At 48.6% G+C, this 15,404-nt stretch overlaps 1 protein-coding gene across 1 annotated transcript in view; it reads right to left on the minus strand.

Moving 5' to 3' along the window:
- CCDC33 (coiled-coil domain containing 33) overlaps window positions 1-15,404 on the minus strand; it is a 183,742-nt gene continuing 168,338 nt past the window's right edge. The window contains exons 17-25 of the mRNA XM_067471185.1: window positions 9,415-9,610; window positions 6,061-6,149; window positions 5,830-5,961; window positions 5,594-5,684; window positions 3,586-3,710; window positions 2,776-2,862; window positions 1,794-1,913; window positions 909-1,005; window positions 1-460 (exon numbers count right to left, since the gene is read on the minus strand). Coding sequence (XP_067327286.1) covers window positions 955-1,005; window positions 1,794-1,913; window positions 2,776-2,862; window positions 3,586-3,710; window positions 5,594-5,684; window positions 5,830-5,961; window positions 6,061-6,149; window positions 9,415-9,610 — 891 coding nt within the window. The 3' untranslated portion in view covers window positions 1-460; window positions 909-954. The remainder of the gene's footprint in view (window positions 461-908; window positions 1,006-1,793; window positions 1,914-2,775; window positions 2,863-3,585; window positions 3,711-5,593; window positions 5,685-5,829; window positions 5,962-6,060; window positions 6,150-9,414; window positions 9,611-15,404) is intronic.

A 15,404-nucleotide genomic window follows, 5' to 3' on the forward strand; every position in this document is an offset into this window, starting at 1 on the left:
AGTTTAGACATACCGGTCTATTCTACTCAGTGGTGGCTTCCAAATCACTGGAGATACTAGCAAATCTACTTCGGACTTCAGTCCAAACTTTGAAGGCACTAAACCTGTTTGGAGGGAAGTGTCAAGGCCTACTGCTTCCACTCCCAAATGGTTCTCCAAGATACTCTCCCTTCCCAACGCCTCCCCAACTCTGGCCTCCTTCTTTCCAAGTAAATCTGGAATCTATTAACTCTTCAAATGGAGAGAAACAAGGGTTAAGACTTTAATACGGAGGCAGGCATTCTGTTTCCTCTTGGGGAAGAGGCATATAATAACCTTGGAAGGAGTGTGTGTGTGTCCATATATTTTGCAATATGTCCTGACATAGTGTGTCAAATATGCCGCTGGTCCTGCAGAGCTATGGGAGTGGGTGGAGGCTCTGGTGCTTCTTGAGATGCGTTGGGGGATTTGAACGAGTCTTCTGGAAAAGAGGGGGAAACAGGTATTAGTAGGGTGTCTAACATCCCCGTGACCTCCCATCCTTGGTTTTCCTCCCATTCCGACTTGGAACAAAGGTGAACCGTTGGCAGAAATTAGGGATTGCATTAGTCCCTCCAGAGACCTTGGAGGACCAGACTTCCAACACAACGTATTCTGGAACATGGCCATACAGACCAACCCAATGATTCCGGTCATGAAAGCCTTTGACAACCAAATGGCTATTTTTTCTTCAATCTAATGCAATCTGGGGATGGGATTGCATTAGAACCAACACAATGGCTTGGCCCTCCTCTCTGGTCTCCATCTTGCAGTTGGTGACCATGTTGCCCCATGAGGTTGAAATATAATGTCTGGGCACAGCGGATGGAAATTATGGAGACCCAAATCCCATTGGCCAAGAAGTTCAACCAAGGAAGCTATAGACCAACCTGTCCTTGGATCCAGCCAAGCACCGCACTACTTGTCCATCCCTGTCTAGGACTTGCGAACCTTCTCATCTTCACCTCGTCTCCCTTCCTTCTCGTCCTGTTGGCGTAGGAACACATGCAACAATGAGCGGAAGCACACCAGCTGAAGTATGCTAGAAGGAGTCCAGATTTAGCTTTGGACTATAATCTAGAAGATGCCTCCAAGGTGCCCAGAATATTTATTTATTTAGGGCTTTTGTATCCCGTCCTATCTCAATTTCCACAGAGGGACTCGGGACGGCTCACAAAGCGGCGCCCCATGGTGCCCACATCAAATCATCATCATCATCATCATCATCATCATCATCATCATCATCATGTTTAATTACTTATTAATCGCCCTCCATCCGAGAATGCTCTAAACATAAATCTACAATAACAGCAATGTAATAATAACAACAAACAGTATAAAATTGTATAAACAATATAAAAACAGGCAACAAATAGTCATTATCCAAGGGCAGTCCATCAGTTCTAAACAAGTCAACAGGTATGAAGTAGCAGTGAAAACAATATTATGGTTGGGGGTCACCACAACATAGGGAACTGCATTAAGGGGTCACGGCATTAGCCAGGTTGAGAACCACTGATGTAGATGTTAAACAACATGGGGGACAGTGCTGAGCCCTGCGGGACCCCATAATACAATGGCCGTGGGGTTGAGCAGGAGTCTCCTTGCAACACCACCTGAGAGCAACCCTCGAGGAAAGGCCGGGGCCACCGCAAAACAGTCCCTGCAAGGCCCATTCCTGCGAGGTGTCCCAGGAGGATACCGTGGTGTCTCCATACCTTACTCAGGTCAAGGCTCTTGCTTATAGTATTGTTCATAGCAGGCCTCTTACTCACCAGCAAGTAATCCTGGAGTATCAGAGAGGCTGGAGAGCGGACAAACCCCAGATCTTGTTCTAGAAGCCGATTGCTGTAGTCTTGCTTCTCCCGTCCCCACTTTCGGGCAGATCCCTCCAACTGTGACACAGAGAAGACACATTCAGCTGGCTTATCCCAGGACAGCATTTCCCCAACACTGCTACATGTTTTGGACTTCAGCTCCCAACATTTCTGGCTGCTGGCCAAGCTGGATGGGGCTTTTGGGAGTTGAAGTCCAAGGCAGGCAGAGGATCAAAGTTTGGGAACATCTTACCAAGGCTACAACAGTAAGATCTCCGACCTGCAGCCTCACCTAGCCACGGCTGGCAAAATATATCATCTCTAGGACTTTCCTAGGTCTTCCAGGTGACCCTGAGGTATGCCTTGTGTTGGGATGAACCACTGTTAGTAGAGGTGCAGGAAAGGAACGATGAGGATGAAAGGGTCTTTGAGTGAAATTTGCAAATGCTAAGCAAGGGGCTTTGAATGAAATTAACAGCAAGAGAGAAATATACCCTTTCTCTGTAGAAAAGGAGTAACACGGAAGAAAATGTTTTTAAGAAACAAGATGTGACATGTAGAAGTCATACAAAGTTCAAACTCATATAGGAAGTTGTGTTGTGGTTAAGTTCAAAGGTTGTGGTTAAGCGCAGAGTCTGCAGGTACAAGAAGGTCAAGGGAGAGGGGCTGGAAAGAGAGTACTTTCCATGACCTATTACTTGAGTATAAAAGTCAGCAGAAAGAGAGGAGGGGGCGGCAGTCACTTGAAGGGGAGCATCTGCGTATGTTGCCAGGCTGTCCGTCTTCTTCATGAAGAAACTAAAATAAACCTGGTTTTTTGATCTTTTGGGTGGGTGGGTGGGTGGGGGGGCTGTCTCCTTCCTTACGTGCTCCTGTGATGAGGAGGACCTAAGAAGACCCAATTTATGGTCTCTAACAAGGAAAGTAAGCAGGGCATTACCTGGAACTCCAAAGCTTGGATGCGTGCCTCGGCCTTTTCCAGTTTTGAAATCAGGGAGAGCTTTTCCGAGCTGGCAGAAAATACATCCTACAGAAAGGAAAGGCACAGAGATTGCAAAGCGCCGCGAGACAGGCCGGAAACAGAACTTGATGGAATATCTCACTAGTAAAAGACTAAAAGGAATGGAGATAATTTGTGACACTCTTCAGAAGTTGGAGGTGCCACAAAATAGACTTTCCGGGCACTGCCCTGATATGCCTGTGCCTTGTGTTGCATGGGAAAGCCAGGAGGGAAGGATGATGATGATGATGATGATGATGATGATTTTAAGGTAAAGGTTGTCCCCTGACATTAAGTCCAGTCGTGTCCGATTCTGGGACTCTGATGCTCATCTCCATTTCTAAGCCGAAGAGCTGGCATTGTCTGTAGACACCTCCAAGGTCATGTGGCCACTGGCATGACTGCATGGAACGCCCTTCCCTTCCCTCTGGAGCAGTGTCTACTCACATTTGCATGTTTTTTAACAGCTAGGTTAGCAGAAGTTGGGGCTGACAGTGGAAGTGTGTGGAGGCTCCTTATTTGGAGGCTTTGAAACAGAGGCTGGATGGCCATCTGTCAGGGGTGCTTTGAATGCAATATTCCTGCTTCTTGGCAGAATGGGGTTGGACTGGAGGATGGCCCAGGAGGTCTCTTCCCACTCTAGGATTCTAGGATTCTATGATTCTTTCAGTACATTTCAGCTGGCCATCTAGCCAACGCTCTGCTCAAGGACGCGCACACGGAAGGGCTTGTTGAGGCAGAAGATCTTACCGGCAAGGCTTGCTGCTGCAGGATGATGGGCGAGTTGAAGGAGGACTTGCCAAGTTCATCACGGAGCCTTGTGTTCTCCATCAGCAAGGTGGAGTAGAGGTCCTTGGACCAGGCATCGCCCACACCTAGTGCGCACAAGACGGAAGGCGGTCAGGCCAAGGAGGGGGAAGCATGGCCAGACACAGGAAGGAAGGAAGGAAGGAAGGAAGGAAGGAAGGAAGGAAGGAAGGAGGGAGGGAGGGAGGGAGGGAGGGAGGGAGGGAGGGAGGGAGGGAGGGAGGGAGGGAGGGAGGGAAGGAAGGAAGGACAAAAGGAAGGAAGGACAAAAGGAAGGAAGGACAAAAGGAAGGAAGGACAGAAGGAAGGAAGGACAGAGGGAAGGATAGAGGGAAGGAAGGAAGGAAGGAAGGAAGGAAGGAAGCGGGTTCTTCAGTTGCATGCAGTTCCCAAACCTCCCAACATTTACTGTCGTTTGCTATAACTCAGGGATCCTCAAACTGTTGGAGGGCCAGATTATTATTATTATTATTATTATTATTATTATTATTATTATTATTATTTTGTTGTTGTTGTTGTTGTTGTTGTTGTTGTTGTTGTTGTTGTTGTATCTGCAGCATGGGCCAGATTATAATTTGAAAAAACCATGAATGAATTCCTATGCACACTGCACATATCTTATTTGTAGTCCAAAAAACACTTAGAAACAATACAACATGAAGAACAATTTTGACAAATATAAACATATTAGTATTTCAATTGGAAGTGTGGAAGTGTGGTCCTACTTTTGGCTGATGAGATAGGATTGTTGTTGTTGTTGTTGTTGTTGTTGTGTGCTTTCAAGTAGTTTCAGACTTAAGTTGACCCTGAGTGAGGGCCGGGTAAATGACCTTGGAGGGCCGTATTTGGCCCCCGGGCCTTAGTTTGAGGACCCGTGCTCTAACTTCTACTGTAAACCATTTAGGGTCCTGAATTGGAAGGAAAGCAGGGAATAAATCAATAATACAAATAATGAATTGTCCACATTTGGCCCATTCGGTGCTGTAACCAATGGATTAATGTCCACATTTGGCCCATTTGGGTGTTGTAACCAATGGAATTAATGTATTGTTGAAGGGACCAAGAGAGAGAGAGGTGGAGATGCCCACCTTTCCTGGCGCAAAAACAAAGGAGGGAGCGGAGGTGGGAGATACCTCCAGCCAGAGGGGCTCTCTCTCTCTCTCTCTCTCTCTCTCGCTCTCTTGGTCTCAATGGCTGAAGAGAAAGTCAAGAGAAGAGGCGACTTTTTGGTAGGTGGAGATGCCCACCTTTCCTGAAGGTAGGCGCAAAAACAAAGGAGGGAGCGGAGGTGGGAGATACCTCCAGCCGGAGGGGCTCTCTCTCTCTCTCTTTTGGTGCGCACGCTGGGGTCTTCAGGCACGCCTCCGGACCCGAAGCGGGCCAGGCTCAGCGGCTCCGCCCCTTGGCCCACCCACGGATTGGGGAGAGGAGAGGAGGTGAGTGGAGTGCCTGAGGATCGGGAAAGGGGGATGGTCATGGGGAAGGGATCGAACGCGGAGAACGATTGAGCGCCAGCTCTTCTCACGCACCCGGTGGCCGGGTGGAGCAGGAACGAGAGGGGTGAGGCGAGGCTCAAGGGCCCGGCCCCTTTGGGAAGAGGGTTGCCCGTCAGCGAGGCGAGAAAGCCGAGGCTCCCCCCGGATTGCCAGGGCTGTTGTGAGCTGAGGGGGGGGGGCACTCCTCAAGTGGCGCTCGAGGGGCATTTACAGAGGCGCCTCTGCACCCCTGGCAAAAAAAAAAGTGTTCTGCGACCGCTTACTTCGCGTAATGGACGAGCCGCCCCTGCCTCTCCATGAATCCAACCTTTTTGGACTTAAAGTTTGGATTGACCGCTGGCCGTAGCAATCTGGGAGAAAGAGTTAGTCTACAAAAAGGATGTTTTCAACCTCGACTCCGAAATGTCGGAAGTATGTTTCCACTATAGTAAGGGCGTGGGTCGCAAACCCGTTACCTGCTCCTTGGGTCAAGTCTGACATGTGGACTGTGCCTTTGAGCCGGTCCTTCATCCTCCCTTCCAACATCCGCTCCATCCTCTCAATCACCTTGGGTCGAAGAAGCGAGTGAGATCAGGCGAGAAGGGAGAGGGACCCCCAAGTCCCCCAAACGTGCCCCAGAGCGAGAGTGTCCCTACCCCGAAGCCAGGCGAGGCAGCAACCCCACGGCTGTCCTACTCTCGCCTTGGCTCACCTTCTCCTGCTGCCGCACGGCTCCCTCCAGCGCCTGCATCTTGGCCATCTTGGCCTGGCATTTCCTCAGCACCATCTGCTGCTGCTGGTGGGCCCGCTGGAGCATCATGAGGTCCTTTTCCCGGTCGTTTTTCTGAGGGGGGGGGGGGAGAGGAGGAACACAACTCAGCGAGAGGTGGACCAGAGGAACTTCATCCCAGCCACGGAAGAGCAATCGTAAGGAAGGACTCACCCGAATGAGCTCGTTCTGTAACTTTTGCACCCGGTCCTTCATCCTGGCCATCTCCCGAGCTCCAGAAGACAGCTTTTGTTTGAGGGACACTAAAAGGAGGAGGAGAAGGGATAATTCAGGTGGAATCCCACCTGTTCTTTACCTGAACGTGAACACTTTGTCCTCAGAGTGCTCCTTGGCTCATGGGCATCACTTCTCACCAAGTAGGGCAGCGGTTCTCAACCTTCCTAATGCCATGACCCCTTCATACAGTTCCTCATGTTGTGATGACCCCCAACCACAACCACAACATTATTTTCACAACTGTAATTTTGCTACTGTTATGAATAATCTTGTAAATATCTGGTATGCAGGATGTATTTGATACAAATACGCGATATGCCCAAATTTGAATACTGGTGGCGTTGGGGGGGGGGGGGATAATTGATTTTGTTACTTGGGAGTTGTTAGTTGCTGGGATTTATAGTTAACCTACAATCAAAGAGCATTCTGACCTCCACAAATGAGGTAACTGAACCAACCTTGGCACACAGAACTCCTGTGACCAACAGAAAATACCGGAAGGTTTTGGTGGGCATTGACCTTGAGTTTTGGAGTTGTAGTTCACCTACATCCAGAGAGCACTGTGGACTCAAACATTGATGGATCTGGACCAACCTTGGTACAGATACTCAATATGCTCACACGTGAGCACTAGTGGAGTTTGGGAAAAAGAGGCCTTGACATTTGGGAGTTGTAGTTGCTGGGATTTATAGTTCACCTACAATCAAAGAGCATTCTGACTTCCACCAACATCCGCTCCATCCTCTCAATCACCTTTGGCACACAGAACTCCCATGACCAACAGAAAATACTGGAAGTTTTTGTGGGCATTGACCTTGAGTTTTGGAGTTGTAGTTCACCTACATCCAGAGAGCACTGTGGACTCAAACAATGATGGATCTGGACCAACCTTGGTACAGATACTCAGTATGCTCACACGTGAGCACTAGTGGAGTTTGGGAAAAAGAGGCCTTGACATTTGGGAGTTGTAGTTGCTGGGATTTATAGTTCACCTACAATCAAAGAGCATTCTGACTTCCACCAACATCCGCTCCATCCTCTCAATCACCTTTGGCACACAGAACTCCCATGACCAACAGAAAATACTGGAAGGATTTGGTGGGCATTGACGTTGAGTTTTGGAGTTGTAGTTCACCTACATCCAGAGAGCACTGTGGACTCAAACAATGATGGATCTGGACCAACCTTGGTACTGATACTCAATATGCTTACATGTGAACACTAGTGGAGTTTGGGAAAAAGAGGCCTTGACATTTGGGTGTTGTAGTTTCTGGGATTTATAGTTCACCTACAACAAAAGTAGACAATTATGCTGGGGAAAGTGGAAGGCAAAAGGAAGAGGGGCCGACCAAGGGCAAGATGGATGGATGGCATCCTTGAAGTGACTGGACTGACCTTGAAGGAGCTGGGGGTGGTGACGACCGACAGGGAGCTCTGGCGTGGGCTGGTCCATGAGGTCACGAAGAGTCGGAGACGACTGAACGAATGAACAACAACAACAATAAAAGTGCCCCTTGAATCCCACCAATGATAGAATTGGGCCAAACTTCCCACACAGAACCCCCATGATCAACAGAAAATACTACAGGGATTTGGGAGGAATTGACAGTGATTTAGAAGAGATGTAGTTCACCTACCTCCAGAGAGCACTGTGGACCTCTTCTATATGGACCTTTTCTGCAGTCCCGGGATTTTTTTGCCCCTGTTCAAAACCTGGGACCATCTGAAATATGTGTTTGGTCCCGACCCCCAGGTTGAGAAACGCTGAAGTGAGGAAACCATGGTCCACATTCTGCCATCTAATCCACTCTTACCTAGTCTGACGGCAGCAGTCGCTCCACCAAATTGTAGTAAGGGAAGGAGGTTCATGAGAAGTCCTTACGACCTGAAATCTCATTGAATTGAGGTTTTCCAGATGTTGTTGGACTATGCACCCCATAAACTGTGTCCATGCTGGTTGGGGCTGATGGGCGCTGGAGTCCAACAGTATCCAGAGAGGCAGATGTTCCTCACCTCAGTTTGGCATGGAGTTCTATAAGCGGGACAAACCTATCTGTTGAAGCTCAGTCTGGCCTCAACCACAGACAAAGGAACGGAGGGTGAAGGTGGCAGTCTAATATGGTGGCCTGAAAAGGTGACCATAGAGAAGACCCAACTTCAAATCTCTAGGTCCTTCAGTGTGGAGGATTTAGAAACTCCTAGAGAAAACATTTCATTTAAATCCATGAATACTTACATTCATGGAAGCCAAACTGCAGATTTGGATGGAAGATTGTAATTATCTAGGACAGCATTTTTCAACCCGGGGGTTGGGGTGTGTGTGTGTGTGTATGTGCGAGGAGGTGTCTGAGGGGTTGCCAAAGAACATCAGGAAACACAAAATTTTCTGTTGCTCATGGAGGTTCTGTGTGGAAAATTTGGCCCAACTCTATCATTGGTGGAGTTCAGAATGCTCTTCGATTGTAGGTGAACTATACATCCCAGTAACTACAACTACCAAATGTCAATCTCTATTTCCCCCAAACTCCACCAGTGTTCACATTTGGGTATATTGAGTATGTGTACCAAGTTTCGTCCAGATCTATCCTTGTTTGAGTCCACAGTGCTCTCTGGATGTAGGTGAACTACAACTCCAAAACTCAAGGTCAATGCCCACCAGACACTTCCAGTATTTTCTGTTGTCCCTGGGAGTTCTGTGTGTCAAGTTTGGTTCAATTCCATCATTGCTGAAGTTCAGAATGCTCTTTAATTGTAGGTGAACTATAAATCCCAGCAACTACAACTTCCAAATGACAAAATCAATTCCCCTCATCCAACCCCATCAGTATTCCAATTCGTGTGTATTGGGTATTTGTGCCAAATTTGGTCCAGTTAATGAAGATACATCCTGCCTATCAGACATTTACACAACAATTCATAACAGGAGCAAAAGTACAACTGAAGTAGCAACGGAAATAGTGTTCTTGTTGGGGGTCTCCACAGCAGGAGGACCTGCATTAAGGGGTCACGGCATTAGGAAGGTGGAGAGCCACTGTCCTAGAGAAAATATTCCAATTAATTCCACGAATAATTAAATTCATGGAAGTGAGACCTGCAAATGTGGAGGGACGTCTGTCACTACCTAGGGCTTCAGATCAGGAAGTGAGGAGATGCTGTGGAGTTCCTCCCAAGGCCCCCACCCCATCGGAAGCAGGACGGCCGGTCCTTCCATGAAGAGACCGTGGCTCATCCCCGTCCTCGTGTTTCCTCCTTGTCATGGTGTGGTCGAAAGGAGGGGCGGCGCTGGCTTACAGATCCGGTCCACGATTTCGGCCTTGGTCATGGCGTCCAGGTCGATGTCCTGGAAGAGGGCCCGGCCCACGTCCTCGTGCACGGTGAGGTTGCGCCGCAGGGCGCTGTTCTCGTTCTCCAGGTCGGCGATGTGGCGGCGGAGGGAGATGATGTCGTCGGCCATCTTCTGCAAGGCCAGGCGGTAGTTGTCCGGCTCCTGTTGTGTCCGAGGGAGCAAAGAGGAGAAGAAAGGCCACCCGTGGGTCCAACTCTTGCCCACCACAACAGATCCATTCACTCCGCAGGATTTACACACACACAGAGTCTCGCTTATCCAACATAACCGGGCCGGCAGAACATGTCGGATAAGCGGACATGTCGGATAATAAGGAGGGATTCAGGAAAGGCCCGTTAAACATTAGGATTATGTTATGATTTTATTTAAGGGGGGACTCAGGGCGGCTTACAACTGGCACAGTTTGATGCCAACAATCCAACAGATATATTACATAACAGCAATAACCACAATAATTAAAACATTCAATTAATACAATAACAACTGAAAGCCAATCTAGTGGCCATCGTTCACCGAGTTCTAACATCCGTAAGTCCATTCAGCATGACCATAGTCCTTTCCAGTTTCTGGTCGTCATTACCTCGTCAGTCTGCCAGATTACCCAAAGGCCTGTTTTCAGCTTCCTTCTGAAGGAGAGGAGGGATGCTGATGACCTAATTTCCCTGGGGAGCGGATTCCACAGGCGAGGGGCCACCACTGAGAAGGCCCTGTCCCTTCTAACACAACAGCAGTGTTGTGTTGGATTGCTTTTTCTATGTGGATCCCATAATTCCTTCCTCCTTCTCAACTTTCCATTTTATTATTTTGCCAAGATTTGTTTCTGGGGTTTCCTAATTCTTTCATTCTGTTTGCTTTTTAGACAACCCTCCCCATAGTAGCCAATTTCCACGTCCGCACTTACCTTTTATCTCCTCCCCTTGTGCTACTGCTCTGTCGGGTTTGAATAAGTTATGGTGTGTTGTTGCCATTACCATGTTTCGGTACAAGAGGGGTTTTCTGTTCCCTACGGATCCTATTGGGAGCTTCTCTATTTTATTTATTGGATGTTTTTTCATGTCAGGAGCGACTTGAGAAACTGCAAGTTGCTTCTGGTGTGAGAGAATGAGCCGTCTGCAAGGACGTTGCCCAGGGGACGTTGCCCGGATCTTTTGATGTTTTCCCATCCTTGTGAGAGGGAGGCTCCTCTCATGCCCGCTTTGCATGGGGAGCTGGAGCTGGCAGACTGGCAGACCGTGGAGGAGCCTTCAGCCTTGTGATCCCGTCTCCATTCCATTGTTTACAATCGTTGATTGGTTTACTTACTTTTGCCATAATAGGTTATAATTTATCTGGATTCTATGGTTTACATTTTTGCTTGACAAGTTTTCTCTGACAAAGAGTGCTGGCACCACACCAAACTACAACTCCATGGCAGATTTAAGCGATGTCAAACGGCATTAACTTGAGAGTGTAGACAGACCCCCGATTGGGCACGGCCATGGTTTGCTCTTGAAACAGCGCCCAGATGAATACATTAATGAAGCAGAGGATTTGGAAAGAACACATTGCGAGTGCCAAGTGGCTTAGAGCTTGTTATTGTCAAAGGCTTTCATGGCTGGAATCACTGGGTTGTTGTAGATTTTTCAGGCTGTATGCCTTCTTCCAGAAGCATTTTCTCCTGACATTTTGCCTGCATCTATGGCAAGCATCCTCGGAGGTTGTGAGATCAGACTTCTGTGGATGCCTGCGATAGATGCAGGCAAAGCGTCAGGAGAGGTTGTGAGGTCAGACCTCTTCACCTCTGCCATAGATGCAGGATTCTGGTTGCTTCTTACAGAAGGCAAAAGCTGCACATCGCAAGTGCTGAACCTGACTCAGCACATAGAAGATGGCTTTGAAAGGCAGCAGATCACAGGAGCCGTCTTCAGAGACCTGTCCGCTGCCTATGAGACTGTGAACCTCCACCGCCTCCTCCTGAGAAAAATGTATAGTATCACAAAGGACGACCCCCTCACCCGCCTCACAGGAAACCTGCTACAAAACAGGAGCTTCTTTGTTGAGTTTCAGGGCCAGAGAAGCAGATGGAGGAAACAGAAGGACGGCCTGCCTCAGGGGAGCGTGCTTGCTCCATCCATGTTCAACATCTATACAAATGACCAGCCACTGCCAGAAGGGACAGAGAGCTTCATCTATGCTGATGATCGTGCCATCACCGCTGAAGCAGGGAGCGTTGAGATGGTAGAACAGAAGCTCTCCGAAGCTCTAGGTGCTCTTACTGCCTATTACAGGGGAAACCAGCTGATCCCTAATCCATCTAAAACACAGACATGTGCCTTTCATATCAAGAACAGAGAAGCATCCCGAGCTCTGAAGATGATCACCTGGGAAGGAATCCCACTGGAGCATTGCAGCGCACCCAAATACCTGGGAGTGACTCTGGACCGTGCTCTGACCTACAAGAAGCACTGCCTGAACATCAAGCAAAAAGTGGGCGCTACAAACAATATCATACGAAAGCTGACTGGCACAACCTGGGGATCACAACCAGACACAGTGAAGGCATCTGCCCTTGTGCTGTGCTACTCTGCTGCTGAGTACGCATGCCCAGTGTGGAACACATCTCACCACGCTCAAACAGTGGATGTGGCTCTTAATGAGACATGCCGCATTATCACGGGGTGCCTGCGCCCTACACCACTGGAGAAATTACACTGCTTAGCCGGTATTGCACCACCTGACATCCGCCAGGACGGAGCAGCCAATAGTGAAAGGACCAAGGCAGAGACATCTCCAGCTCATCCCCTGTTTGGGTATCAGCCAGCACGTCAATGACTTAAATCAAGAAATAGTTTTCTAAGATCTACAGAGACACTCGCTGGAACACCTCAGCAAGTGAGAGTCCAAAAGTGGTAGGCTCAAACCCAGAACCTCAACCAATGGCTGAGACCAAATGAGAGACTCCCCCCTGGGCACACAGAGGAAGACGGGGCGACTTCTGAACAGACTGCACTCTGGCCCCACGAGATGCAGAGCCAACCTCAAGAAATGGGGCCACACAGTGGAGTCCACGACATGCGAGTGTGGAGAGGGGACAACCACTGACCTCCTGCTGCAATGCACTCTGAGCCCTGTCACATGATGCACCAGGGAGGAGCTCCTTGCGGCAACACCAGAGGCACTCCACGGGGACAGAGACTGGGCAAAGGACATTTAATAGAATACCAAGCTTGCAAACTTTGTGGGGTTTTTTCTGTTTGTTTGTTTTGTTCTGTTAGAAATGTAATACAATGGTCTGGTTGCCCCTTACACGATAACTAACTAAATAAATAAATAGATGCAGGCAAAACGTCAGGAGAGAATGCTTCTAGAACACGGCCATACAGCCTGAAAAACATAGAACAACCATGGAGCTTGTTTTTCAATAGCAATGTTCTGGATTATTTTAAAATGACTATTTATGTTATTCCTTGATTGAGTGAGACATAAAAATGGCAGAAATCAAGGTTTGCTCTTTCTACTCCTTGGAAGCCACGGATGATGGAATCTGAGGTGTGGAATCTGCAGATACGGAGGGCCGGCCAGCTGCCGACGTGTCAATCTCAAGGGTAGGAAATCCTCCCCACCTGTTCTGATAAGACACTCTGTTTTCATGTGGAAGCCAAATTTCCCAAATGAGGAGAAATGTGAGTTTCCGAGGTGGATCTCAGGAGCTTCCCCGAACCCCTTGACCCACCTCCGTTGCTCTGCCTTATCTCTCCTGTCCTGGAGCCAAGCCTTGGCTGACGGCCCTGGGCTTTGAGGCCAAGCAGATTTGCAAGCGCGCCCTCCCCGGCTCCCCGAGATCAGCCTTGGCGCGGCTCAACACGCCACTCTCTCTCTCTCTCTCTCTCTCTCATATATCTGTTTTGGTTCTCAGATACGGCTGGTGACCGACCTTGCCTTCTTGTTCCAAACCGTGTCATGTGCCTCCTCCCGCTCTCCCGGGAAAGGCAAGCATTTCGGCAAAGGAGGAGACACTCTGGGGTTCAGCTTTGGGAGAGACAGACAGGAAAAGAGAACCCTAGAGTTGGAAGAGACCTCATTGGCCATCCAGTCCAACCCCCTTCTGCCAAGAAGCAGGAATATTGCATGCAAATCACCCCTGACAGATGGCCATCCAGCCTCTGTTTCAAAGCTTCCAAAGAAGGAGCCTCCACCACACTCCCTCCGGGGCAAGCAGAGAGTTCCACTGCTGAACGGCTCTCACAGTCAGGAAGTTCTTCCTCATGTTCAGGTGGAATCTCCTCTCTTGTCGTTTGAGGCCGTTGTTTCACGTCCTAGTCTCCAAGGAAGCAGAAAGGAAGCTTGCTCCCTCCTCCTCCCTAGGACTTCCTCTCACATATTTATACATGGCCGTCATCATATCTCCTCTCATCCTTCTCTTCTTCAGGCAAAACATGCCCAGTTCCTTAAGCCGCTCCTCATAGGGATTGTTCTCCAGACCCCTGATCTGCCCCCTCCTCCCTGTGTCTTCTTCTCACATATGTATACATGGCCCTCATCATGTCTTCTCTCAGCCTTCTCTTCTTCAGGTTAAACATGCCCAGCTCCTTAAGCTGCTCCTCATGGGGCTTGTTCTCCAGACCCTTGATCATTTTAGCCGCCCTCTTCCTCTGGACACATTCCAGCTTAGAGTCAATCTCTCTCTTGAATTGTGGTGCCCAGAATTGGACACAATATTCCAGGTAAAGTGGTCTAACCAAGGCGAAATAGAGCATGAGGAGCAGGACTTCCCTGGATCTAGGCATGAAAATATATTTTCGAATTCTTGTATGCAAACTGAATTTGGCCATATTGTGTTGGTGACGTGGACTTCGAAGATGTTAACGTGAACCTTTTGAGACAAGCTCAATGAAGGTTGGTAACTCTAATCCCAATGGGAAGGTGAACCCGTTCTGGGCTTTTGTCCAAGATGTGGAACCCAGTCCTCCACAAATAGTTTCAGCCTTGTGTGCATTCAGCCCTCCGTATCCACGGATTCCGTATCCACATGTACTCACAGCAGTGGCTTTGCCATTGTATCTAAGGGACACTGTCTTGTTACACCATTGGGCATCCACAGATTTTAGACGGACGGAGAAATCCCCCTTCTCCTGTTATCAGCAGAAAACGGCTCTCGTGCTGTGCCAATAACATGTCCGGGATGTGTAGTGCAACCTATGCAAGCCTATCTAGCAAACAGATAGTACTAGCTGGTGTGTGCAAGAGGAGAAGAAGAGAGAAGCCAAGAATGTGAAAGGAACCTTGCTTGGTCAGTGCCCACCTTGTCCTAACCTGGCCAGTGCGCTAGATGTTATAGGACTACAAATCCCATCACACACCATTTGTAAGGCCAGTCCCCATTTCCTCACAAGTGAATCTAATATGCAACGTTTGGTATTAGGTTGCTGTGAGTTTTTCAGGCTGTATGGACATGTTCCGGTAGCATTCTCTCCTGACCTTTTGCCTGCATCTGTGGCAAGCATCCTCAGTGGAGTGTGTGTATGTCTGTCTATCTCTGTCTGTCTGTCTGTCTATCTATCTGTATCTGTGGAATAATGTCCAGGGTAGGAGAAAGAACCCTTCTCTGTTTGAAGCAAGTGTGAATGTTGCAATGATTAGCATTGAGTAGCATTGTGTCAATAAAGAACGCCACTTGGATACAGGGGAATTCCAGACAGCAAACAATCAAGTGCCAGTTAACACTTCCCAAACCAAGCCTTCCTCCAGGCAACAACAGCCAGGCTACCTCTATATAACTCCCCTCACTGATTGACTTTGCAGCTACAAGGCTAGATATATTCCAGAATATATGGCGGCCACAGATGCAGGTGAAATGTCAGGCGGGAATGCTACTGGAACATGGCTATACAGCCCGAAAAACTCACAGCGACCCAATTCTAAACATTGCGTATTAGATTCACTTGTGAGGAAATGG

Source organism: Anolis sagrei, chromosome 9 (assembly GCF_037176765.1).
Source record: "Anolis sagrei isolate rAnoSag1 chromosome 9, rAnoSag1.mat, whole genome shotgun sequence".
Taxonomy (NCBI): Eukaryota; Metazoa; Chordata; class Lepidosauria; order Squamata; family Dactyloidae; genus Anolis; species Anolis sagrei.